The sequence below is a fragment of the Salvelinus namaycush genome, chromosome 2, assembly GCF_016432855.1.
Source record: "Salvelinus namaycush isolate Seneca chromosome 2, SaNama_1.0, whole genome shotgun sequence".
Taxonomy (NCBI): Eukaryota; Metazoa; Chordata; class Actinopteri; order Salmoniformes; family Salmonidae; genus Salvelinus; species Salvelinus namaycush.
Genome location: NC_052308.1, coordinates 11769271 through 11795602, shown reverse-complemented (window position 1 = coordinate 11795602; position 26332 = coordinate 11769271). Strand labels below are relative to the sequence as shown.

Below are 26332 nucleotides of genomic sequence, written 5' to 3'. Positions count from 1 at the left end.
GACCGAAAGACTGAATTACTATGATGAATTTAGACTCACCAGGAACGAGCACATTTTTTTTTTTTTTACACTGGCATTCACAGTAACAGATTTCAAATAATAAAACGAACAGGCTCGGTGGCGGTGCGCATGACGTCAGAAGCTCCGGTGTACTGAACAGTTCTCAGAATAGAATCAGAGTAGAATTCTTGGAATTGGTTCATTTTAAAAGCCGAACCCACACACCCTCCCTCACATGCTAAGAACCCATTTTAGAGACAACACTCATCTGCTGCTCTGTATCCTATTTTTCTACATTTCATATTTATTTTAGTGCTTTTGAATTAGTTTATTCATTTTCGGATGCGTCTCTATTCACTTAACATTTGCGTGAGACATTAATTAGAATAAAATAAGAACATTCCTTTGTATCGACCAGCTATATTTTCGTGAAAACCGCTGTGGAATTAGACTATTGTGGAATATTGAAGACTCACCATCATGATTCTTTGTGTTCAAGGGTAAGTTCACATTCTTTTGTCCCTGTTTGATGTAACATTTCATGCTTTGATGTTGATATTCTAAATCAAATGGCAAAGACAAAAGTCGTGTTTATCTCCCTAAAAATTCCAGGTCATTCTTAGAAATCAGAAATAATTCAATTACTGTCAATTCCAATATTTAAATTCCAAGAACTCAATTCCCAATTAAATATTATCACTAACAATTGCACAAATTCTGCTGAGCAGATAGCCTAGCTATACTGTAAATAGAAATATACAAGTTGAAATTAAAACAAATCCTGCAATACATTTGATACTAGGCTCATTCCAATTCAAACAGTTTAAATTCTAATCCAATTCAAAATCCATAACATGAAGATTGTTTAAATTCGAATCGAATTCAACAGATTCTCCTCTTCAAGCGTGATTTCGAGAATTTTATTGGTATTTCAAATTAAATTGGAATCGACCCCAACCCTGTTGTGAATTCATATATTATAATACTTCCAATTGTGACAAGTCTAACCCGTTTCTGAGCATCTGAATCAATTCACACAGTCAGTGACACTGCTTGATGTCAGGGCTCTTTGTCTGGCCAATGTTACAAGGAAGGGAGCCATCCGAGATTTAATGTTGATATTTGAGGTCTTGTAAAGCCACCAATCCCAAATGATGAGCTTTGTTCCAGCAAAACATCCCCCCCCCCCCCCCCCCCCCCCCCCCCCAACAAAACATTAAGGCCAAGGGTGGACTGGCCATCTTGCTTTTCAGACAAATGCCAAATAGACCAGCCCATTGGGCCTGTCTAACTTGTTTTTTTTTGTGTGCAAAATGACAATTACATGACTAATAATGGGGGCCTCGGTAAAAAAAATGGTCCGGTGTGGGGGCCTGGAGGGGAAAAAAATGGTCCGGTGTGGGGGCCTGGAGGGAAAAAAGTGGTCCGTGAGGGGGCCTCGAGGGAAAAAATTGCACGGTGTGTTAGCAATGCCAGGGCAGATTTCTGGTTCCAGTCCACCCCCTGATTAATTAGCCTATGACAATATTAGGACTTATCCTTTAACAGGATAGTGGGTAATGTAATGAAAGATTCACCTGGTTGTTCCCTACCGTCTCCTACACTTGTCCTGTGCTCATTGTTGTAGTCTCTTGTTTACAGCCCCAGACCACTGCTGTCTGGCAGCCCCACAGAGGGCCCCGTGGGCATGCGGACAGGGAGCATCTCCTCACCTCACTGCCTTCACAGCACTCCTCCACAGTGGGACCCCACGAATGACCTGCGCACCATCGGCAAAAACTTCTTCTACCTTGATACCTCAGGTAATGCAAATCGAATATTCAAACTGTAAACTCCATCCAACAGGCTCCCTGAAACCCTGTCATGGTTGTAATGTTTTTGGTAACAGGAGCTACTTGCGTTTCAATTCATCCAGTCGACTGTTTACTACAGGATTACTAAAATCTAAACCATTGAATAAGTGAATAAACTTTGACCTCTCTCTCTGCAGGCTGGTACTGGGGAGCCATCACAGCAGGTCAGGCCCATGCAGCTCTCCAGGCAGCGTCAGAGGGGGCCTTTCTGATTCGAGACAGCAGCCATCCCCTGTACATGCTGACCCTGTCTGTTAGGACTGCCCGTGGCCCCACCAGCATACGCATCCAGTACAGTGGAGCCCGGTTTCTGCTAGACTCCAGCTCGCCAGCCCGACCCAGCCTTTTGTCCTTTCCTGACGTGCCTAGCATGGTGCAGTACTATGTAGGACCAACGAGGAAGGTGCAGAAGGGCAAGGTGGAGGAGACTCATGGCGCACAGCCCGCCCAGAGGACAGTTCAGGAGAGCACAGTATTGCTGAAGCTTAAGCGGGCCCTGCACAAGCCCCAGGCCTTCCCCTCCCTCCAGCACCTCACACGCCTCACCATCAACCGCAGCACAGGCTGTCCGGACCAGCTGCCACTGCCACGCCCACTAGTGCGCTACCTGCAGGACTACCCCTTCCATGTATGAGGGTCCTCTGGTGCTGAATTAAACGAAACAGTTCAACTAAACCTTGAGGAGCACTGTCAGTAAGATGTCCCTGGCAGCTGGAAACAACATCACTGCACTGGCAACTAATGGAGCCACATCAGACATACGGTTGGTCATGAGACCATGTTTGGGAAAGAACCTTCCAGAAAATGGTGCCTGGTTTTGGATTTCTCAGAGGGAAGTGGGGTCCTGTGTACCCCCCCCCCCCCAATTCACAGAGGTGATTCACTGGAAAACACAACATGGTGCTAACTGTAGTGTCTCCTCGTGCTATGAGGGGTACAGGTTCTTTCTGTTTCTGAGCAGTGAATTGCTTTTCAGTCAGATGTAAATTGTTTAATTTTTTGTTTAGTCAACATTGTTACTTTTTTACCCGCCCGACACTGTACATATCCCTTTTTTTATTAAAACAATATTCAACATGAGTTATACTGCTCCTGTCTTCAATGTCCCATTGTCTTTTGGTGGGTGAAATGCCACAGAGCTTTATAGCCTACATCCACACAAAAAAAAAAGGGTTGCGTGGGCAGTGTCCCCAATCTCAGTTATCTGAAGCTGTCTTTATAACAGAGATTAAACCCCCCTCAGGTATAAGTGTGTACACAGCAGAATCGACGAGGCAGTATAGGCTGGATTCAATGTGCTTTTGTGTAAGAGTGAATCTGAGTCAGCAGCCTAGTCAGCGGGGAGGGCGAATCCCTGGATTCGTAGAACTACTGAATGCCTTCTGGGAGGGTGAAATTCTGAGAGGGAGGGTTCTAAGAAAAGCCTCTCAGTAATTACCTTCAGCCTACTACTCGCTCTGTCACTATCACCCTCCTTTATTGCCACACAAACACACATTAGCACCTACAACGTCCTCAGGTATAAATGTAGCCCATCTACGATATGTATTTGTGCGTGTTTGTGAATTTCTACATGATTTGAGATCAGTAGTGTGTACAGTACGTGGCAGATGGATGGTGGGTGTTGAGGCTGGTCTGAAGCCAGTGAAACAGGATCCATATCTCAATCTCTCAACGTTGGTCCTGATCTGTGTTGCACTCCTTTTTTTGAAGGATGCAGAAACGAGGCCTATAAGGGATAGAGAGAATATGAATCGGGCGTTCAATATTAATACATTTCTTGATCGAAGATTTTGTAAATGGAGTTATTTAACAAAGATATAGCAGTCTGATTTACTCCTGACCTGTCAGTGATGTCACGATGCGTGTGCAAGTAGTGTAACTCTTCAACACTTTCCTCTACCCACTGCTGGATGAGATGTGGATGACGTGGGTCTACTTCCAAGTATACACGACTGCAAGACAGGAAGAAATGAAAACACAGTGAAGTGAAACTTCTCAAACCATTGAAAAACAGGGATTGAAGTGGTGAGACCTGCTTTACAATAGATCCAACAGAGTGACTAGACAGAAAGCTTCTTAGTGTGCGCCACAAAACGGTACATCTAAAATAATACTGGCCTACTGTGACTATTCCCTTAAAAACAAACACTGTGGCCTGCATAAACACTTCCAATACAGTTTGGAGCTCCAGAACTGACTTGAGTTTCACCATATGGATATGATGAGAGGTAAGGTCACTAGGAACAATGGGGGAAGGGATATTATACAGATAGCAATGATACATTCATATTGACCAATTTCAAGGGTGTGATTTTATGTTGTGTTCTAGATGCAGAAAATACACCCAGTGCCTTACCCATGGTTTGATAAGAGCTTTGGAGCCAGAGTCAGAATGTGTCTTATCACCTGCATGCCATCTTTCCCCCCATCCAGAGCAGCATGGTCCTCAAACCTGAGGATGTCAGCACAGAACACTAGTTCATATACCTCCATTTGAACTCGAAGTGTGCGTGCGTTTGTGTGTGCATGCGACTGCTCGTCTCACCTGAGGATTTCAGGTTCAAGTGATGTCATATCCTCTGAGAACAGGTACGGAGGGTTGCTGACCAAAGTGGAGACTGGACTGCACATGCTCACAATTATGTCTGCATCTAGAACATAACATAAAATCACACCCTTGAAATTGGCAAATATGAATGTAACATCTGTATGGTTTATCTTCCTTTACCGATTTTATAATATCCCTCCCCCATCATTCCTATTGACCTTACCTCTCATCACATCCATATGGTGAACCTCAAGTCGGTCCTGGAACCCCAAACTGTAACATACATACAATCAGGTTTGCACATATTCACAAAACATGAATTAATGTCGCTAATCAAAGTAAAATTGATATCCTGTGTTTTCATGATTACCTGTGTGAGTTCTCTCTTGTCAGATCCACAGCATCCTGGTTTTTATCTAAAGCAATCGCTCTGAGCTGAGAGAGAGAAACTAACATATCAGTGTTGTTTGAGTGAAGGGGCTCAGAGATCAAGGAACATGATATGAAAGAAAGGGAGAAAGTAAAAGAGCGGGAGAGCACACCTGTGGGAGGCTTTTAAGTAAACTGAGGGAGATAGCACCAGAGCCACAACCCACTTCCAGGCACTTGAAGCTGGTCTCCTCACTTAATCCAGTCCCCTGCTTCATCTGGAGATCTGTAAGCACTAGGCCAACCAGCTCCTGCACAGACAGACAGATGTGCAACCATAGCTTGACAGAAGGTCATGTCACTGCAATGGACATTCTGACGACAGTCACAGAATGAAATATGTAAATGCACTCTTATCACAAGAGATTATGGTCCCTTGTGTTTCAAATAACTTGTTTTATAGTATGTGTACAAGTGTCTTGCCTAGTTAAATAAAGGTTAAATAAAAAAGTGTACGTGTGTGTGTACTCTCCCGCACCTCAGTTTCAGGCCGGGGGATGAACACGGGAGGTCTCATCTTCAGTGTCAGATCTCTGAAGTCCCACTCTTCAATCACATACTGCAGTGGCATTCTGAACACACAGCACATTTCACATGTTCACACAACGTAGGCTACACTTTCCAATGAAATTCTTAGCCTTTCACAGAGACAGAAGAATAGGTCAAGTGCACCGTCACTGACTGTAGCACGTTAAGACTAAGCTTGTATGTACCTGGTGAGACGTCTGATACAGAGCTCCCATGTCTGCTCTGTCTGTTCTTGTGTCAGGAATTCAGCCAGCCTGTCCTGTCCAATGCCCTCTAACTGCGAGGGGAAGAGGTTGAGGGTTAGATGATTCCTTCAGTGGGAAACCGATAGACTGAGAAGGATAAAAAGTGGAAAGGTGAACATCCAAATGATTTGCAAGGATCATATTTTGGGTTCAGAAACTCACTGTTTTAGCACCAAGCAAATGTGCAATGATGTACTGGCTGGAGAGATGTGGCTCTGAGACACCTCTTTGCTGGAAATGGCCTGTCCATAACTTGACAGCTTGCTCCACCGTGAGCCTGCTAGCTGTAGGTAAGGCTGGGACGCATTCAGCCACACACGGAGACGTGCACAGCCACTGGAGGAAGGGAGGGAGCGAGACAGCAATAGAGAGAATATTATGAGGATATATTACGAGGATATTACGAGGCTTCATTCAATAATTAATTCCAGTTATGGTAATACTGTAAACAACGCACTTTCCTGGCAATCCACGTGCAACACTTTATAGGAAAGGTCATCTTTATTTACCTTGTGTCCAATAAATCCGTCTTTAAGTGGTTTAAAGCCGTTATAAACCTCGTTCAATGGTCTTCGTAATCGTATCCACATGGTATTCCACTTTCTCTTGACACAAGACCAACATGTGAATGTAGCTAATAAGCGTTTGACTATATTAATGAATATTGTGTAAAACCAGCTGAATGTGGTCTAAGTAAGTTGACTGTACTAACTATTAAATACAAAAGAACCAACCATTTCAATCATTCATTAGGTGTATTCACTTCCGGGCATCATTCATTTTTTCAGAATAATAGTGCATCAGATTAATTCATAAATCTTTCCAGAATAAAAGTTAACTGTATTATGTCGATCCATACAATTAGGATGAAGTTAAATTCAGTTATATTTTTAAGAAGCAAATTGCAGTACATGCATCAAATTAGTTCATACTGGATCCACATTTATTTAACATTTACTATAAAGATTTAATTTCCCAAATCTGACATCCATCAACTTGTTTGGCGTGTCCTGGAACGTACCCATCAGTAATGCGCAGTACGGGTAATTATTATGTTCGGGAACTCCACCATGTTTCATCGATAGCGCAAGGTTGTTGTTAACCATATAGCCAGCTAGCATACCACTTGTTCGATTGTATTTACGCTGTGGTATATTTTTTGCATGACATTTAAACAAATTGGTCGTCAATTGCAAGGAAATACAAGAGGATCCAGTTGTATGTTTACACATTAGCCAGAGAGTTAAGTTAGCTAGAGATAGCTGGACTAGCTAGCTAGGGTAGACTGTCAACAACAACCCTTCCCTGCTCTGTCAGGAATTAGGAGTCATCATAGCTACTAGCTAGCTACAGTAACAAGAGAGTGTTAGATACACAGCTACTGTAGGTCTTCAAAAATACTTATCTTCAATTGAGCATTCACATTGTCTGAGAACTGAGTAAGAGATTGACGCAGTTGGAGTTGCTTTCTTTCTTTATTATAATACCTGAAGTTTAAAGTCCTCTTTACAACGTCTTCATGGGGATGAGTCGAATAGAGTGTATATTTTTTAGTGAGTTTCACCCCACACTGGGACCAAAGATTACTTACCAGGTAGGTGTACAGTAGAGTATATGTTTTGACAGTTTTTGCAACGAGTGTCAAGCTAACTTTTTAATCAAATCGCAATTTATTTGTCACATGCTTCGTAGACAACCTGGCGGGTAGACTTACAGTGAACTGCTTACTTACGGGTCCTTTTCCAACAATTCAGAGTTAAAGATAAGATCAAAAATAGAAATAGTGACGCAGTGAATAACGAGTAAATATAACATGGTTACACAGTGGTGTAAAAATACTTTAATGTACTACTTAAGTAGTTTTCTTTGTGGTATCTGTACTTTACTATTTATATTTTTGACAACTTTTACTTTGCTACGTTCCTTGACAAAATAGTGTTCTTTTTACTCCATACATTTTACCTGACACCCAAAAGTACTCGTTACATTTTGAATGCTTAGCAAGACTCACTAAACACAAATGCTTGGTTTGTAAATTATGTCTGAGTCTTGGAGGGTCCCCTGGCTATCGATAAATAAGTAAAAAACTACAACGGTGCCCTCTGGTTTGCTTAATATAAGGAATGAGTAATTATTTATGCTTGTACTTTTAATACTTAAGTATATTTAAAACCAAATTCTTTTAGACTTTTACTCAAGTAGTATTTTACCGGGTAACTTTCATTTTTACTTGAGTAATTTTCTATTAAGGTATCTTTACTTTTACTCAAGTATTACAATTGGGTACTTTTTCCACAACTGGCTATAAATAGGGTTTAGAAAATAACATGGGTATACAGGGAGTATAAGTACTAAGTCAATGTGCAGAGGCACAAAGTAATTGAGGTACCTATGTACTGTACTGTACATACAATACATTCGTAAAGTATTCAGAACACTTGACTTTTAACACATTTTGTTATGTTACAGCCTTATTCTAAAATGGATTATTAACTGGGTGGTTCCAGCTCTGAATGCTGATTAGCTGACAGCTGTGGGTATATCAGACCGTATACCACGGGTGTGACACAACATTTATTTTTACTGCTCTAATCTATCTAGGCAAGTCAGTTAAGAACAAATTCTTATTTACAATGACGGCCTACCAAAAGCAAAAGGCCTCTTGCGGGGACAGGGATTAAAAAATATATATTCTACCCCGATTTCTCAGTTTGCCAGGCGGCCAGCTCTAGGAAGAGTCTTGGTGGTTCCAAACTTCTTCCATTTAAGAATGATGGAGGCCACTGTGTTCTTGGGAACCTTCAATTCTGCAGAAATGTTTTGGTACCCTTCCCCAGATCTGTACCTCAACATGACCCTGTCTCGTAGCGCTATGTACAATTCCTTCGACCTCATGGTCGTAGCGCTATGTACAATTCCTTCGACCTCATGGTCGTAGTGCTATGTACAATTCCTTCGACCTCATGGTCGTAGTGCTATGTACAATTCCTTCGACCTCATGGTCGTAGTGCTATGTACAATTCCTTCGATCTCATGGTCGTAGTGCTATGTACAATTCCTTCGACCTCATGGTCGTAGTGCTATGTACAATTCCTTCGATCTCATGGTCGTAGCGCTATGTACAATTCCTTCGACCTCATGGTCGTAGTGCTATGTACAATTCCTTCGACCTCATGGTCGTAGTGCTATGTACAATTCCTTCGACCTCATGGTCGTAGTGCTATGTACAATTCCTTCGACCTCATGGTCGTAGCGCTATGTACAATTCCTTCGACCTCATGGTCGTAGTGCTATGTACAATTCCTTCGACCTCATGGTCGTAGTGCTATGTACAATTCCTTCGATCTCATGGTCGTAGTGCTATGTACAATTCCTTCGACCTCATGGTCGTAGCGCTATGTACAATTCCTTCGATCTCATGGTCGTAGCGCTATGTACAATTCCTTCGATCTCATGGCTTGGGTTTTACTCCGATATTTACCACAGGTGGACTCCAGTCACGTTGTATAATCGTCTTAAGGATCAATGGAAACAGGATGCACCTGAGCTCAATTTCGAGTCTCATACCAAAGGGTCTCAATACTTATGTAAATAATTTTTTATTTTCAATACATTTGAAAACGTTTAGAAAAACCTGTTTTCGCTTTGTCGTTATGGGGTATTGTGTGTAGATTGATGAGTTTTTTTTATTGAATCCATTTTAGAATAAGGCTATAACGTAACAAATGTGGAAAAAGTCAAGGGGTCTGAATACTTTCCGAATGCACTGTATAGGTAGGGGTAAAGTGACTATCAGCAGCTTATGTGGTGAGTATGAGAGTGTGTGCGTTGCATCAGTTTGAGTGTGTGTGTTGGGGGTATCAGTAAGTGTGTGTGGGTAGAGTCCAGTGTGTGCATAGAGTCACTGCTAAAGAGTTAGTGCCAAAAAAGGTAAATGCAAGTAGTCCGGGTGTAACCGATGTGAAATGGCTAGCTAGTTAGCGGTGGTGCGCGCTAATAGCGTTTCAATCGGTGACATTGCTTTGAGACCTTGAAGTAGTGGTTCCCCTTGCTCTGCAAGGGCCGCGGCTTTTGTGGAGCGATGGGTAACGATGCTTCGTGGGTGACTGTTGTTGATGTGTGCAGAGGGTCCCTGGTTCGCGCCCGGGTCGGGGCGAGGGGACGGACTAAAGTTAAACTGTTACATTGATGCTGTTGACCCGGATCACTGGTTGCTGCGGAAAAGAAGGAGGTCGAAAGGGGGGTGAGTGTAACCGATGTGAAATGGCTAGCTAGTTAGCGGTGGTGCGCGCTAATAGCGTTTCAATCGGTGACGTCACTCGCTTTGAGACCTTGAAGTAGTGGTTCACCTTGCTCTGCAAGGGCCGCGGCTTTTGTGGAGCGGCGAGGGGACGGACTAAAGTTATACTGTTACACGGGTAGCCCTTTGATTAGCTGTTTAGAAGTCTTATGGCTTGGGGGTAGAAGCTGTTCAGGGTCCAGTTGGTTCCAGACTTGGTGGATTGGTACTGCTTGCTGTGCTGTAGCAGCAAGAACAGTCTGTGGCTTGGGAGGCTGGAGGCTTTGACACTTTTTTGGGCCTTCCTCTGACATTATCTGGTATAGAGGTCCTGGATGGTACGAAGCTCAGCCCCAGTAATGTACTGGGCCGTACGCACTACTCTGTAGTGCCTTGCGGTCGGATGCCAAGCAGTTGCCATACTGGTGATGCAGTCAGTCAAGATGCTCTCGATGGTGCAGCTGTAGAACGTTTTGAGGATCTGAGGGCCCATGCCAAATAATTTCAGTCTCCTGAGGGGGAAGTGGCATTGTTGTGCTCTTTTCACGACTGTGTTGGTGTATTTGGACCATGATAGATCCTTAGTGATGTGGACACCGAGGAACTTGAAGCTCTCGACCCGCTCCACTACAGCCCTGTCGATGTGGATGGGAGCGTGCTCGTCCCGTCCGTTTCCTGTAGTCCACGATCAGCTCCTTTGTCTTGCTGACATTAAGGGAGAGGTTGTTCTCCTGGAACCACACTGCCAGGTCTCTGACTTCCTCCCTATAAGCTGTCTCATTGTTGTCGGTAATCAGGACTACCACCGTCGTGTTGTCGGCAAACTTAGTGATGTTGTCGGCAAACTTAGTGATGATGTTGTAGTTGTCCGTGGCCACGCAGTCGTGGGTGAACACGGAGTACAGGAGGGGACTAAGCACGCACCTCTGAGGGGCCCCCGTGTTGAGGGTCAGCATGGCTGTGTTATTGCCTATCCTCACCACCTGGGGGCGGGCTGTCAGGAAGTCCAGGATCCAGTTTCAGAGGGAGGTGTTCAGTCCCAGAGTCCTTAGCTTAGTGATAAGCTTCGAGGGCATAATGGTGTTGAATGCTGAGCTGTAGTCAATGAACAGCATTCTCACATACTGTAGGTGTTCCTTTTGTCCAGGTGGGAGAGGGCAATAAAGATTGTGTCATCTGTGGATCTGTTGGGGCTGTGTTCTATCTTTTCCCATCTTTGTATTGTGTTCTATCCTTTCCAGGTTCCAGAGGAGTACATATCCCGGGAGCTCTTTGACACAGTACAGGTGTACATCATTACCAAACCAGAACTGCAGAACAAACTCATAACTGTGTACGTACACTTGGGAATTTACATTAGGATATTCTTATTCATGGTCCAATTTAACAACAGGTCTTATTTTTCTCTCCTCTTGTGTCTGTTACTTGAACTATGTGAAGAATTTATTTGGGCTGCAATTTCTTCCTTTCCTGTGGCGGTCCTCACAAGAGCCAGTTTCATCATGGCGCTTGATGGTTTTTGTAACTGCACATTTTCCGAATAGACTGACCTTCATGTCTTAAAGTAATGATGGACTGTCGTTTCTCTTCGCTTATTTGAGCGGGTCTTGCCATAATTTAGACTTGTCTTTGATTGATGTAGAACGGCCATGGGGAAGAAGTTAATTGGTTGTCCGGTGTGCATCGAGCACAAGAAGTACAGCCGTAATGCTCTGCTCTTTAACCTGGGCCTTGTATGCGATGCAAGGACCAAGACCTGTGCCCTTGAGCCGATTGTCAAGAAGCTGTCAGGGTACCTCACAACGCTGGAGGTAAAAGGATCTCCCTGGAGGCTAGTGCTCTTTTTCAAAACATCACAAGATCTGAATGTCTTATGGGATATATACAGTGGGGAGAACAAGTATTTGATACACTGCCGATTTTGCAGGTTTTCCTACTTACAAAGCATGTAGAGGTCTGTATTTTTTTTTAATCATAGGTACACTTCAACTGTGAGAGACGGAATCTAAAACAAAAATCCAGAAAATCACATTGTATGATTTTTAAGTAATTTGCATTTTATTGCATGACATAAGTATTTGATACATCAGAAAAGCAGAACTTAATATTTGGTACAGAAACCTTTGTTTGCAATTACAGAGATCATACATTTCCTCTAGTTCTTGACCAGGTTTGCACACACTGCAGCAGGGATTTTGGCCCACTCCTCCATACAGACCTTCTCCAGATCCTTCAGGTTTCGGGGCTGTCGCTGGGCAATACGGACTTTCAGCTCCCTCCAAAGATTTTCTATTGGGTTCAGGTCTGGAGACTGGCTAGGCCACTCCAGGACCTTGAGATGCTTCTTACGGAGCCACTCCTTAGTTGCCCTGGCTGTGTGTTTCATGTCGTTGTCATGCTGGAAGACCCAGCCAAGATCTCTCGATACATGGCCCCATCCATCCTCCCCTCAATACGGTGCAGTCGTCCTGTCCCCTTTTCAGAAAAGCATCCCCAAAGAATGATGTTTCCACCTCCATGCTTCACGGTTGGGATGGTGTTCTTGGGGTTGTACTCATCCTTCTTCTTCCTCCAAACACAGTGAGTGGAGTTTAGACCAAAAAGCTCTATTTTTGTCTCATCAGACCACATGACCTTCTCCCATTCCTCCTCTGGATCATCCAGATGGTCATTGGCAAACTTCAGACGGGCCTGGACATGCGCTGGCTTGAGCAGGGGGACCTTGCGTGCGCTGCAGGATTTTAATCCATGACGGCGTAGTGTGTTACTAATGGTTTTCTTTGAGACTGTGGTCCCAGCTCTCTTCAGGTCATTGACCAGGTCCTGCCCTGTAGTTCTGGGCTGATCCCTCACCTTCCTCATGATCATTGATGCCCCACGAGGTGAGATCTTGCATGGAGCCCCAGACCGAGGGTGATTGACCGTCATCTTGAACTTCTTCCATTTTCTAATAATTGCGCCAACAGTTGTTGCCTTCTCACCAAGCTGCTTGCCTATTGTCCTGTAGCCCATCCCAGCCTTGTGCAGGTCTACAATTTTATCCCTGATGTCCTTACACAGCTCTCTGGTCTTGGCCATTGTGGAGAGGTTGGAGTCTGTTTGATTGAGTGTGTGGACAGGTGTCTTTTATACAGGTAACGAGTTCAAACAGGTGCAGTTAATACAGGTAATGAGTGGAGAACAGGAGGGCTTCTTAAAGAAAAACGAACAGGTCTGTGAGAGCCGGAATTCTTACTGGTTGGTAGGTGATCAAATACTTATGTCATGCAATAAAATGCAAATTAATTACTTAAAAATCATACAATGTGATTTTCTGGATTTTTGTTTTAGATTCCGTCTCTCACAGTTGAAGTGTACCTATGATTAAAAAAAATACAGACCTCTACATGCTTTGTAAGTAGGAAAACCTGCAAAATCGGCAGTGTCTCAAATACTTGTTCTCCCCACTGTAGGTCAAAGTGTTAATATTTCTCTTTATTTTGCAGCTGGAGAGTGGGTTCATATCGAAAGAGGAGAGCAAACAGAAACTGCTACCTATTATGTCCACGTTGTTAGAGGAGCTAAATGCTACCGGAGCCTGTACCTTACCCATCGGTATGTGTGCATTTGTACTCAGCAATGTGTCAGACAGTCTTTTATCTTTCTCTCACACACCATTCGTTCCCTCCCTCTTATTTAGATGAGTCCAATACAATCAACCTGAAGTTGATTGAGCAGCGCAGGGACCCTCTGATCGTGCAGGAATACGACGTGCCTGTCTTCACTCAGTGCAAAGACCACTTCATCAAATCCCAGTGGGATCTCACTACTCAACAGGTAGGTCTTTCCGCCACCCCGACAGTGGCTCACACAGATAGACCAACGCCTCATCCATACCGGAAGCGTACCTACAGTGTGGCTGACATCCCATCAAGGGTTTCAGAGAAACAATGATTTGTCTATACAGTACCAGTCAAAAGTTTGGACACACCTACTCATTCAAGGGTTTTTCTTCATTTGTACTATTTTCTACATTGTAGAATAATAGTGAAGACATCAGCACTATGAAATAACACATATGGAATCATGTAGTAACCAAAAAAGTGTTAAACAAATCAAAATTGATTTTATATTTGAGATTCTTCAAAGTAGCCACCCTTTGCCTTGATGACAGCTTTGCACACTCTTGGCATTCTCTCAACCAGCTTCATGAGGTAGTCACCTGGATTGCATTTTAATTAACAGGTGTGCCTTGTTAAAAAGTTAATTTGTGGAATTTCTTTCCTTTTTAATGCATTTGAGCCAATCAGTTGTGTTGTGACAAGGTAGGGGTGGTATACAGATAAAAGGGGTCCATATTATGGCAAGAACAGCTCACATAAGCAAAGAGATACTACAGTCCATCATTACTGTAAGACATGAATGTCAGTCAAGTTTCTTTAAGTGCAGTCCCAAAAACCATCAAGCTCTAGGATGAAACTGGCTCTCATGAGGACCGCCACAGGAAAGGAAGACCTAGAGTACTGTGCAATGTCATCATGCACCTGTCTCAGATTAAAGCCCTGATGAAAATTATGTTAGAAATGTGTTGAATTCTGTTGTAGATCCTGGCCTACATTGATGGGTTCAGGCATATCCAGAAGATATCTGCAGAAGCGGATGTTGAACTTAATCTAGTCCGGATCGCCGTACAGAATTTACTGTGAGTGCTTTAAAACTGGTAATATGATGCAACAGATAATAAACCCATTGGAATAGATTCTAAGAGAACTTCCTTTATGATGAAACATTTCCCTTTGAAACCATGGAATAGATACTAAGAGAACATTCTTTATGATGCAACAGAAACATGCAACATTTCCCTATGAAACCATGGAATAGATTCTAAGAGAACATTCTTTTTCACAGGTATTATGGTGTTGTAACCTTGGTTTCAATATTTCAGGTAATGAAACCCTCAGTAACAATACCTTCTTTACATAATGTCTTCATCTGAAATGTGCTGTGTGTGTGTACAGTCCTGCTTACACACTGTATGTTGTCTCTCCAGTACTCCAATGTGTACTGCACAACCCCTACAGTCCAGAGCCTGATAGATGACAGGTCCATTCAGGAGGAGTGTCTCAACTATGTCACCAAGAAAGGTAACAGCCAGTTTGGAAAGTTGTAGTCAGAACGAGTTAGAATTTGTTACAGTCAGTGTATGATAAGTTCTGCTGTCTGTGTGCTTCAGGACAGAAGAGAGCCTGTTTAAGGGATGTGTTCCAGCTGTACTGCGGTCTGACTCCAGGCACCACAGTTCGCGATCTTTGCTCCCGCTACTCACAGCAGCTGCAGAGGGTAGATGAGAGGTGAGTTACCAATCATCCATGTTGACTCATGATGTTTATGTGGTTGACATAGACCTCAATGTCCATATCTATTTATTTGTTTATTTGTCAGGGACCATGTACAACATGCCATTGCACCAGATTTAGCTAGATAGCTAATCTTCATCTACTCGGAGAAGTGTAGAGAATAGTGTTGTTGATATCATGTGATGCTCAACAGGAGGCTGATCCAGTATGGACTGATGAAGGCTCTCATTCGCCGTCTGCAGAAGTATCCTGTTAAGGTGACACGAGACGAGAGGAGCCGCCCACCACGCCTTTACACTGGTTGCCATAGTTACGACGAAATCTGCTGCAAGACGGGTAGGTTAAGGCGTTTATGATGACACATTACTGGTTTTATAGTGATGACAAATGTGTTTAGGAAGATTAATAATTACAGAGGGCTGGATAAGTATTTTGAGAAATCATTCTATACTCTGTAATCTCTCATGGCAGTGCCTTTCCCTGTATTTGCAGGAATGAGCTACAAAGAGCTGGACGAGCGCTTGGAGAATGACCCCAACATAATTGTGTGCTGGAAGTGATACCCTGGCTTAATCAGCAACCACACTCACTTTGATAGAGAAAGCCATCTCTCTAACAAAGACAGACACGAGGTCCGATTGTACTGAAACAGAGGCCTCCTGCTCGTCTCTCATCTGACCCACACAACTGCCTGCTGTCCAGGAGACACAATGTGGATCAACCTCGGCCAAAGATGCCTTAAACTGACTTTTCTATCATTGTTGTTGTCTGTGGACTTCATCCGAAATGTTCTGGAAATGATCTGTGCATTCAAAGGCTGAGACATGTAGGAATTTTTATACTACTAGTATGTCACCTGTTATCATCCTCAGGTTTTTCCATCCAGACTTTGAATCAATCATTGTGGAATAGTTTCATTCAGAACAATGAATGGAATAATTTAAAAAGAACACAAAAATTAGGAATGTGGCAGGTAGCCTAGCGGTTTAGAGCGTTGTGCCAGTTCAGAGAACATTCGGTAGTTCAAACTCTTGTGCCGACTAGGTTAAAAATCTGTTGATGTTCCCTTGAGCAAGGCACTTAACCCTAATTGCTCCTGTAAGTCGCTCTGGATAAGAGTGTCTGCTAAATGACTCAAATGTAAAATGTGCTTATTAATGTACCAAAAAATGATATTAATACCAACTCCTTGCAATAATAAAGATGCTTTGTTGATTTGAATGACCCATTGTCTAACTGTTTATCTCACTCACTTCACCTACAGTGCCTTCAGAAAGTATTTATACCCCTTGACTTATTCCACCTTGTATTACAGCCTGAATTCAAAATGGATTGAATTGATTTTGTTTCTCACCCATCTACACAGTTTTTTCAATAAATTTGCTAACATTTCCAAAAACATGTTTTCACTCACATTATGATGCTCAACCCCATAATGTTTTTGGAAATGTTAGCTAACTTATTGAAAATTAAATGCAGAAATACTGTCTCATTTACAGAAGTATTCACACCCCTGATCTCAATAATGTTAGAATCACCTTTGGCAGTGATTACAGCTGTGTCTTTCTGGGTAAGTCTCTATGAGCTTTGCACACCTGGATTGTAGAATATTTGCACATGCTTAAAAAAATTCTTCAAGCTCTGTCAAGTTGGTTGTTGATCATTGCTAGACAGCCATTTTCAAGTCTTGCCATAGGTTTTCAAGCCAATTTAAGTCAAAACTGTAACTAAGCCACTCAGGAACATTCAATGTCGTCTTGGTAAGCAACTCCAGTGTATATTTGGCCTTGTGTTATTTTTCTGCGGAAAGGTGAATTTGTCTCCCAGTGTCTGTTGGAAAGCAGACTGAACCAGGTATTCCTCTAAGATTTTGCCTGTGCTTAGCTCTATTCTGTTTCTTTTTATCCTAAAAAAAGAGTATACTCATAACATGATGCAGCCACCACCATGCTTGAAAATATGAAGTGGATACTCAGTAATGTGTTGTGATGGATTTGCCCCAAACATAACACTTTGTATTCAAGACATAAAGTTAATTTCTTTGGCACATTTTTTGCAGTTTTACTTTAGTGCCTTGTTGCAAACAGGATGCATGTTTTGGAATATGTTTATTCTGTACAGGCTTCCCTCTTTTCCCTCTGTCAATTAGTTTACTATTGTTGAGTAACTACAATGTTGTTGATGCATCCTCAGTTTTCTCCTATCACAGCCATTAAACTTTGTAACTGTTTCAAAGTCACCATTGGCCTAATGGTGAAATCCCTGAGTGGTTTCCCTCTTCTCCGGAGTTAGGAAGGACGCCTGTATCTTTGTAGTGACTGCGTTCATTGATACACCATCCAAAGTGTAATTAATAACTTCACCATGCTCAAAGGAATATTCAACGTCTGCTTTTTTCATTTGACCCGTCTATCAATAGGTGCCCTTTTTTGCGAGGCATTGGAAAACCTCCCTGGTCTTTGTGGTTGAATCTGTTCACTGCTCGACTGAGGGACCTTACAGATAATTGTATGTGTGGGGTACAGAGATGAGGTAGTCATTCAAAAATCATGTTAAACACTATTATTCAGTACATGTGACTTAAGCAAATGTTTACTCCTGAACTTATTTAGGCTAGCCATAACAAAGGGGTTGAATACTTGTTGACTCAAGACATTTCAGCTTTTAATTTTGTATTAATTTGTAAAAATGTTTAAAAACATATTTCCACTTTGACATAATGGGGTGTTGTGTGTAGGCCAGTGACAAAACCCCCCTCAATATAATCCATTTCAAATTCAGGCTGTAACACAACAAAATGTGCAAAGAAGTCAAGGTGCGTGAATATTGTAATGGGATCATCAACTAGCGCATGGTCAGGGGGCCAGAACATGATTACAAATAATTTGTAGACTGCAAATTGACCACAAGAAGCCCAAACAGATATCATATTTGACAAAACATGCGTGGGAATACTTGGGAACAGATTTCCAAAATTAAAATGACTTGGAGCTGATTTCCTGTTTTTTTTACAGTCTTTTATGTCCAACAATGAAAAATCTAAAGAAATACGTTTTTTTACTTGAGGTGTGTGGGGGGGATATAAAACTATTTTGCCTGCGGGCCACCAGTTGGGGAACCTTGGCCTAGTTGTTACAGTGTGGTAGACCCACATATCACTACCTGTCCTTTGTCTCCTTCTACAGGAGAGATAGAGAAGTACATTAATGGAAAATGGCAGAAGGTTCTGTCTGAAGGTGACTAAATTGGACGGCCAGGTCTGGATTGCTCTGTACAACCTGGTGCTGAAGGAAGACTGCCAAAGGAAATATGACTTCAACAAGAACTAGGGCTTAAAGGTACAGTAGCCTCAGCCAGTACTGGCGCTTCTGACAAGAGTGGCCTCTGAACCCTAACTTTCAAATCTATAGCTCAGGAAGAATGTCTGTTCAGATCATTGTCCTTCAAAATCTGTTCTTATCTCCCCTCCGATTAGAAGACAGATGAGGTATCCAGGCTTTGTTTTGACTGGTGTTTTCTCTTACTATTATTTCCATGATTGTCTCTCCTTCCCGAACATACGTGAGGATAGAATTATGAGCTCTGAGAACTGTGCAGGATAGCATAGGTGGTCTATCAGACAGACCACAATGCAGACAATAAAAGTCTAACTCAAACTGAAACTTATTTTGTGTGTAGCTGTGGTCTCCTGACAGAGGTGTTAATAGACCAGCTGCCCAACCTGGTGGAGCTCCAGCGCTTCCTCAGTCACCTCACTGTCACAGACCCTGCCCCTCCAAAGAAAGACCTAATCTCGGAACAGGTGAGGAAAACACACACACACACACACACACACACACACACACACACACACACACACACACACACACACACACACACACACACACACACACACACACACACACACACACACACACACACACACACACACACACACACACACACACAGGTTTCCGTTAGCCGGCTTTTGCCTATAAAATAAATGTAAAGTCGATGAAGTGAAGTTGTAGCTGGGGGGGCTGCATATTATACATCCCGATTTCACACTTCTGCACCATTCTCTCACTCCTTGCGCGCTGCCTTATGTGCATCAAATCACATTTTATTGGTCACATACACATATTTAGCAGATGTTATTGAGGATGTTGCTAAATGCTTGTGTTCTTAGCTCCAACAGTGCAGTAGTATCTAATATTTAGTATCAGCATGCGTCTGCTGTTGAGGAGAGAGAGCGCGAGAGAGGAGAGAAAGTTAAAGGAAAGTTAGAGAGTATGCCTACAGTGAAAAGCCTACCAGGGGAATGTCCTCTGTATGGACAACTTTTAATATTGTAGTGAACAAAGATGAGAAGAAAGTTGGTACGACCAAATGCAGGCTACTGTGCAACTCGGTATTCAGGTAGGATGCAATTTTGAAAATAAAAACATTTGTATTTATAATAATTTGTATTAATCATTATTATTACCGTATATCAGTGGTCACCAACCTTTTTTGAGTCAACATCACTTTCTGAGTCAAATTGCAAGCCGAGATCTACAGTTCAGATTTTTTTTCAACATTACTTAAAAAACGTAAGCCTATGCAACATTAACCTATGCAGTAGGCTATAGGCCCAAAACATTATCACCGCATATTGGCTTTGCTTGAATTGCCCTGCCAATGCATTTTTGTACTTCTCTAACCATTTTATTAAAATGATATTTCAACATTTGAAGTAGGCTATATGATCACACTGGTAATAGATCAGTTGTTATATTACTTGTGAGGCACAGCTGAGTGAGCATAATAATAATAATCACTTTTTTTTATATTACTGTGCTGATGGAGCCTGCATCTGATGGTCAGTCAACGTCCCGCCACTCTCCCTTTCCTCTGCTGACACGGACCAAAAACACAGTCTTCCAGCTAATGGCAAAACTCAAATCGCACCACATTATTTCTGCCTCATGCACAAATTCATGTTGTTACTCCTATGACCAGAGAAAGTTAAACATTCCTCGATATTAAAAAAGACCCAAGCTACTAATAATAACAACGCAAGCCTATCGATACACTTTTCGACTCATTCATTGCAGCTGCAGTGCTGGTTGTAGTGCGAGTGGAAGTAGGGAGAATGTGCATTTTATGGCTTATAAAAGTGTTGAATACAAAGTGTTGACAGTGCTGAGTAAAAACTTAAACATGAACTCAGTCATATAAACAGCAGCTCTTTGCTCAATTCGTTGACAGTCTCTCTCTAGTCATGGTTTTAAACGTTTAGAAATCTCAGTATCAACTTTGCTATAGCTTTCTTTTACGCCTGCTACGCTACTGCAGACATGTTCATCTGAACCATCCGATTGGCCAGTAGTAGGCCTATAGCGCACTTGATCTGCTCCCCCCCGGGAAGGCAGAGTTTGTACCTTCAGAGATATGAAATGGTTCACAATGGGAACACGTCGGGTGCACCTAACACAAACAGCGTGAGACAAAAAAAATAAAAAATACGAACGAAAGCCTTGTCATTGTTTTTTTTACAGAAATGTTTGGTAATCAACTAGGAATGCCTTGGCGATTGACCGGTTGGTGACCACTGCTGTATATCATTGTTATTATTGTAGGCCTATTTATTAATCTAAACAAGTTTTAAATATGCATAACATGTTTTGTTTTATTCTGTTGAGACATTTCTGTTTGCTAAATTAAGTTTGATCTGTCTTTTTAATTGTGTGCTCCGTATTTAGTTTAAGATAGGTTATTAGTAGGCTTGTTGTAAAATAAATATAATTAGCCTATTGCTGTAATTTGTTGGGTATGGTAGGTACTAGCCTTTCTTGGTAATTGCTGCAATATATCCTGTTGAAAACATTTGTGAAGGTTTAAACCAGCTCGCAAGTGTTTTGTTTCATTCTGTTGAGCCATTTTCTTTGGCCAAATTAAAGGGAGACTCACACAGTCACACACTGTATCTTCGCATGTGCACAGGTTTGCTTCAAACTGTTCACAGCGTGGTATCCACGGGACCAAAAGCTCAAGGGCGTAACTTTGTGTTACATATTGGGGGGGTCAGGGTCAAAGGGTTTCCGGGGTCATCACCCTTCTAGGGGGGGGGGGGGGGGGTCTGGAGGAATGCCCCCCATGAGATATTTTTTGTTAAAGAAATAGCTGTGAAATCCTAAACTTTACTGATAATTTGGTCAATATATCCCAACCACAACTGAAATACCAATAATTTCTGTATTACTTTAAACTGTTGGTCTACTTTAACAGCTCAGAAAGTAACCACATCTGGCAATTTGTTTGTAGAACGACTGTGAGAAAGTCAGTTCTGGGGTGCGTTCAGTTTGATTGAACGTTTGCTACGTTGCATAACGGCTTGTACTGAACGACACGTTTCCCCAAACACTTTCTTCAACGTTCTTGAACAGACTTTGAGATAGCCTACGTTTACTCCATGTGGTAGGTGTGGCCCCTCCCCGTTTTTAAACTGGTCGTTCAGAACAGCACCGTTTAGGTTTAATTTAACATTGCATTATGTTTTTTTCGTACTGAATACTCCAAAATTAATGGAAATAAAATGAATGGTGACACCATTAAAATATAATTTGAATGCTGATTGGCTGACAGCCGTGGTATACCATGAGTATGACAAAACATTCATTTTTACTGCTCTAATTACATTTGTTAACCAGTTTATAATAGCAAAATGGCACCTCGGGGGTTTGTGGTATATGTCCAATATACCATGACTAAGGGCTGTATCCAGGCACTCCATGTTGCGTCGTGCATAAGAACATCCCTTAGCACGGGTATATTGGCCATATACCACACCCCCTCATGCCTTATTGCTTAAATAAGCATTATTGGTCAGACTTTATTTGATAGTCCGGAAAGTCCATATGGTCGGTCATATGACAGATGGTCATACTTTAAACAAACTATCTGTTGATAAGCAACTGCTTGCTAAGGTTAGGGTTAGAGTAAGGGTTAAGGTCAGGGCTAGGGTAAAGCTTAAGTTTAGGGTTAGGGTAAAGGTTAAGTGTAGGGTTAGGATACGGGTTAAGGTTGGGGTTAGTAGATAGATAGGTGAAACAGATCAGGGTGTGACAGCAACTGTTTTTGTGCTTGTCTCCACCCCCCTCCAGGTGTCACCCATATTCCCCTGTGTATTTATACCTGTGTTCTCTGTTTGTCTGTTGCCAGTTTGTTTTGTTTCAAGAAACCTACCAGCGTTTGTTCCCCTGCTCCTGTATGTCCTTGCTCCTGTTTTCTAGTCCTTCTCGGTTTTGACCGTTCTGCCGACCCTGAGCCTGCTTGCCGTTCTATACCTTGCCCCACCTCACTGGATTATTGACTCCTGCCTGCCCTGAAACTGCCTGCCTTTCTGGACCTTTTGCACCCTCTCTGGGTTACTGACCTCTGCCTGCCTTTGACCTGTCGTTTGCCTGCCCCTGTACTAGAAATACACTTTTGTTTCTTCGACACTGTCTGCATCTGGGTCATACCTGAAACCTGATAGTACGAACTGGCCATGACTGACCCAACAGACTCAGACCAGACCAGTCCATCATAACGCTGATGTCTGGGAGGGCACTCGCCTGGGCCACTGCAGTGTGGTAGCAAAAATCCGCCGTCTGCCTCAGTATGGAGGAGTTCGTGGAGGAGGTTCGGAAGGTGTTTGATTCTCCGTTGTCCGGGAGAGAGGCTGCTCGCAAGCTGCTCCGGGCTACGTCAAGACTCCCGTAGTGTGGCAGACTACGCGGTGGATTTCCGCACATTGGCAGCTGACAGTGCTTGGAACCCAGAAGCGCTGTTCGTCATGTTCCTACATGGAGTATCGGAGGAAGTAAAGGACGAGCTTGTAGCCCGGGAACTATCATCGGATCTCGACTAGCTCATCCCCTTGACCATTTGGATCAATGAACGACTACGGCACAAATGAAGGAGTGGAGATTCGATTTTACTCGCCCGTCCAAGAATTCCCCCTTGCCCCCGAGGTATCCCGGAAGTTCCCCGATGGCTCCGTTGCCGAGAGAACCCGAGGCTACCCGAGTTCCCCTGAGAGCATCCGAAGACTGCCGGTTCACCTCTTCCCGAGCCCATGCAACTAGGCAGAGCTAGGCTGTCTCCAGCTGAACGGTTATACAGGCTTCACACTAAGAGCTGCCTGTATTGCGGGACTACTAGTCATTTCGTCTCCACCTGTCCACTAAAAGACCTTTTCATGCCATGTTGCTGTGGGGCAACCAGTCAAAATCTAGGGAAGCATGTTCGTGAGGCACAGCATTCCCAGCCGAACCCCAGGGGAAACCCAGGTAACCGGATGTTTGGATGTTCGTTCCTTACGTGGTCCACTCCTTGGTCCTGGAGTGGGCCCACTCCTCCAGGCTTTTCTGCCACCAGGGTTCCCGCCGGACCCTGGCTTTTGTGCGACACCGCTTTTGGTGGCCTACCATGGTTCCTGACGTCTCCGCATTCGTCGCCGCTTGCACGGTCTGTGCACAGAACAAGACTCCTCGGCAAGCTCCATCTGGTCTCCTCCAACCTCTGCCTGTCCCTCATTGTCCCTGGTTTCACATCTCCCTGGACTTCGTCACGGGTCTCCCCCGTCTGATGGCAACACCGCAATCCTGACCGTCGTGGATCGGTTTTCCAAAGCCCCCACTTCATTTCTCTTCTCAAGCTACCCTCTGCCAAAGAGACGGCCCAGCTCATGGTGCAGCACGTCTTCCGGATCCATGGACTGCCAGTAGACATGGTCTCTGACCGGGGTCTTCAGTTCTCATCCCAGTTCTGGAAGGCGTTCTCCACCCTCATTGGGTCGTCGGCCAGTCTGTCCTCCGGGTTCCACCCCTAGTCCAACGGCTAGTTGGAGCGAGCCAACCAGGACCTAGAAACTACTCTGCGCTGCCTGGTCTCCGCCAACCCCACCACCTGGAGCCAGCAGCTTGTGTGGGTTGAATATGCCCACAACACCCTTCCCTGCTCTGCCACAGGCCTATCACACTTTGAGTGTTCCCTGGGGTATCAGCCCCCGCTTTTCCCTAAGCAAGAAGAAGAAGTCAGCATACCTTCGGGCCAGATGTTTCTCCACCGCTGTCGTCGTACTTGAAGGAGAGTCCAGTCGGCCCTCCTCGAGACCACCTCCAGGTATTGACGACAAGCGGATCGCCACCGGACTCCGGCTCCCCAGTATCGTCTCGGGCAGAAGGTATGGCTGTCCACCTGGGATCTGTCCCTCCGGGTGGAATCCTGCAAAATCTTTCCCCGGTTAATCGGCCCATTTCCCATCTCCAAGGTCATTAGCCCCTCTGCTGTTTGTCTTCTGTTGCCCCGTACCCTCTGTATACATCCCACCTTTCATGTGTCTAGAGTTAAACCCATGTCTCACAGCCCTTTGTCTCCTGTTTCCGTTTGCCTGCCCCTGTTCTAGAAATAAACTTTTGTTTCTTCGACACTGTCTGCATCTGGTTCATACCTGAAACCTGATAGTTCCAGTGTTGGGAAAGCTACTCTGAACATATAGTTTACCAAGCTACCAATTACTTCAGACTGGAAGAAGTTAAGTTACACTAAAGTAGTTCACTACATTCAAACTACTTTGTGATAAATCATCATATCTAAATCTGAAATGTAATACACTACAAATTGCAAGGACTAATCACTCTTTTTAAAGATTTTAACAGAATGTGTAAGTTAGCATATTAAACACAAAAACTGTTTCAAGTTAGAATTAGAAAGGGGTGATGCTAAAAAGAAAGGAAAAGTAGTGTGTAGTTCCAATTGTTAGCTATACCGCTTCATAGCAAAAAAAGTTCTGAAGTTCAGAAAACGCTACCTACATTTGAATTTAGTTCAACTACGATCAAGCTACTGCAAAATGTAGTTAAATTCAGCTCATGGTGCTGAAAGTGGGCAAATTTGATTAGTCATAATTAATTTAAACCGTCTTCATTTTAAAAGGTAGACCTACCTGTTTGACAGATGAAATTAGGTTATAGGCTGCTATATCCATAGATATGTCAGTCAATTCCTCCACCCACTATGCACTTTAAATAGCCTACCTCATGTCAGTGAAGGGCTGTTAAGTTAAAACCAAGACTCGAATTGAAGGGGTACGAGAGGGTATACTATAGGCCTACCTTTATTAAAGACAATGGAAAAAAGCACAGGCCTACCCCTTGTTAGCTTAAGATTGAGGAAAATAAAACGGATCCGATTATATAAAGTGATCTATAACAAAGCTTTGGTCCCCAATGCTTTATGCTAGAAACAAGCTGTAAAATACCCGGGAAAGACATGACTCTGATGCATATGGGGATATCATTGTTTCGTTTCTTTGACATTCAAAGGTTGAGCTACAACCTTCCTATAGCCGAGGAGACAAAAAATGTACTTCGCTTGGGAAGTAATCTAATTCTGTCACTATCAATTGATTAAGCTATTCACTTATGTACAATAAAATATGTTTACACCCATACATCTTTTAGGGAAACACCTCTCGTTGGGTTAAGCCACGGAAGAAGAGTAGCCAGCAGTTAAAGCTTAGTAGGCCTACTATGTCTGGGGTAGAAAGGTAGGGCTAACTTTTGTAAGTACCGTGCTCAGATTCCTAATGACGTCTCAGATTTTATTATTTGCAAACAGGGACAGATTCGTTAAAACCAAGACACACCAAGATCTCTCTGTCCTGTAATTTCTGTAATTAGTGTGGTATGAAAAATATTCAGCTAATATGTAAAATGACATAGAATTGCATTAAATGTTTATAAGAGGATATTTTTTATCGGACCTGCAAATACGATGAGAATCCAATCAAACTTTATTTGTCACATGCAACAGGTGTAGATCTTACCGTGAAATGCTTACTTACAAGCCCTTAACCAACAGCGCAGTTGAAGAAAGAGTTAAGAAAATATTTACCAAATAAACTAAAGTAAAAAATAATAAAAAGTAACACAATAAAATAACAATAACGAGGCTATATACAGGGGGTACCGGTACCGAGTCAATGTGCGGGATACAAGTTAGTCGAGGTAATTTGCACATGTAGGTTGGGGTGAAGTGATTATGCATAGATAATAAACAGCGAGTAGCAGCAGTGTATTCTCTAAAATGACGTTGGAGGGGGC

At 43.0% G+C, this 26332-nt stretch overlaps 3 protein-coding genes across 4 annotated transcripts; 2 read left to right on the top strand and 1 right to left on the bottom strand.

Moving 5' to 3' along the window:
• Window positions 1-7: 7 nt before the first annotated feature.
• LOC120059050 (cytokine-inducible SH2-containing protein-like) lies at window positions 8-2933 on the top strand. The gene is made up of 3 exons (XM_039007830.1): window positions 8-500; window positions 1642-1802; window positions 1991-2933. Exons 1-3 carry the CDS (start codon window positions 481-483, stop codon window positions 2485-2487), a joined length of 678 nt encoding a protein of 225 aa, XP_038863758.1. The 5' UTR covers window positions 8-480; the 3' UTR covers window positions 2488-2933.
• On the bottom strand, window positions 2588-6352 carry hemk1 (HemK methyltransferase family member 1). Its single transcript, XM_039007816.1, has 11 exons — window positions 6116-6352; window positions 5769-5942; window positions 5547-5638; window positions 5312-5405; window positions 4947-5084; window positions 4775-4839; window positions 4628-4677; window positions 4402-4507; window positions 4213-4308; window positions 3698-3808; window positions 2588-3582 (listed from the first exon to the last, which is right to left on the bottom strand). Exons 1-11 carry the CDS (start codon window positions 6194-6196, stop codon window positions 3525-3527), a joined length of 1065 nt encoding a protein of 354 aa, XP_038863744.1. The 5' UTR covers window positions 6197-6352; the 3' UTR covers window positions 2588-3524.
• A 332-nt stretch (window positions 6353-6684) lies between these two features.
• On the top strand, window positions 6685-16446 carry nprl2 (NPR2 like, GATOR1 complex subunit). Of its 2 annotated transcripts, XM_039007796.1 has the most exons (11): window positions 6685-7200; window positions 11127-11218; window positions 11528-11696; window positions 13371-13479; window positions 13565-13701; window positions 14469-14566; window positions 14773-14809; window positions 14915-15008; window positions 15098-15215; window positions 15415-15557; window positions 15714-16446. In XM_039007796.1, exons 1-11 carry the CDS (start codon window positions 7126-7128, stop codon window positions 15779-15781), a joined length of 1140 nt encoding a protein of 379 aa, XP_038863724.1. In that variant the 5' UTR covers window positions 6685-7125; the 3' UTR covers window positions 15782-16446. The 2 variants fall into 2 exon arrangements, with proteins under 2 accessions (XP_038863724.1, XP_038863731.1); XM_039007803.1 differs by lacking the exons at window positions 14469-14566; window positions 14773-14809.
• The last annotated feature ends 9886 nt before the right edge of the window (window positions 16447-26332 follow it).

What these genes read in the sequence shown, in the direction of transcription:
- LOC120059050 (XM_039007830.1), top strand. Translation starts at nt 481, where the DNA reads ATGATTCTTTGTGTTCAAGG. An exon ending in ATGATTCTTTGTGTTCAAGG is followed by an intron (nt 501 to 1,641) that starts GTAAGTTCACAT and finishes TCTTGTTTACAG; the next exon opens with CCCCAGACCACTGCTGTCTG. An exon ending in CTTCTACCTTGATACCTCAG is followed by an intron (nt 1,803 to 1,990) that starts GTAATGCAAATC and finishes CTCTCTCTGCAG; the next exon opens with GCTGGTACTGGGGAGCCATC.
- hemk1 (XM_039007816.1), bottom strand. Translation starts at nt 6,196, where the DNA reads ATGTGGATACGATTACGAAGACCATTGAACGAGGTTTATAACGGCTTT. An exon ending in ACAAGAGAGAACTCACACAG is followed by an intron (nt 4,678 to 4,774) that starts GTAATCATGAAA and finishes TGTATGTTACAG; the next exon opens with TTTGGGGTTCCAGGACCGAC. An exon ending in CTTGAACCTGAAATCCTCAG is followed by an intron (nt 4,309 to 4,401) that starts GTGAGACGAGCA and finishes TGACATCCTCAG; the next exon opens with GTTTGAGGACCATGCTGCTC.
- nprl2 (XM_039007796.1), top strand. Translation starts at nt 7,126, where the DNA reads ATGGGGATGAGTCGAATAGAGTGTATATTTTTTAGTGAGTTTCACCCC. An exon ending in AGCCTGTACCTTACCCATCG is followed by an intron (nt 13,480 to 13,564) that starts GTATGTGTGCAT and finishes CCTCTTATTTAG; the next exon opens with ATGAGTCCAATACAATCAAC. An exon ending in CAACTATGTCACCAAGAAAG is followed by an intron (nt 15,009 to 15,097) that starts GTAACAGCCAGT and finishes TGTGTGCTTCAG; the next exon opens with GACAGAAGAGAGCCTGTTTA.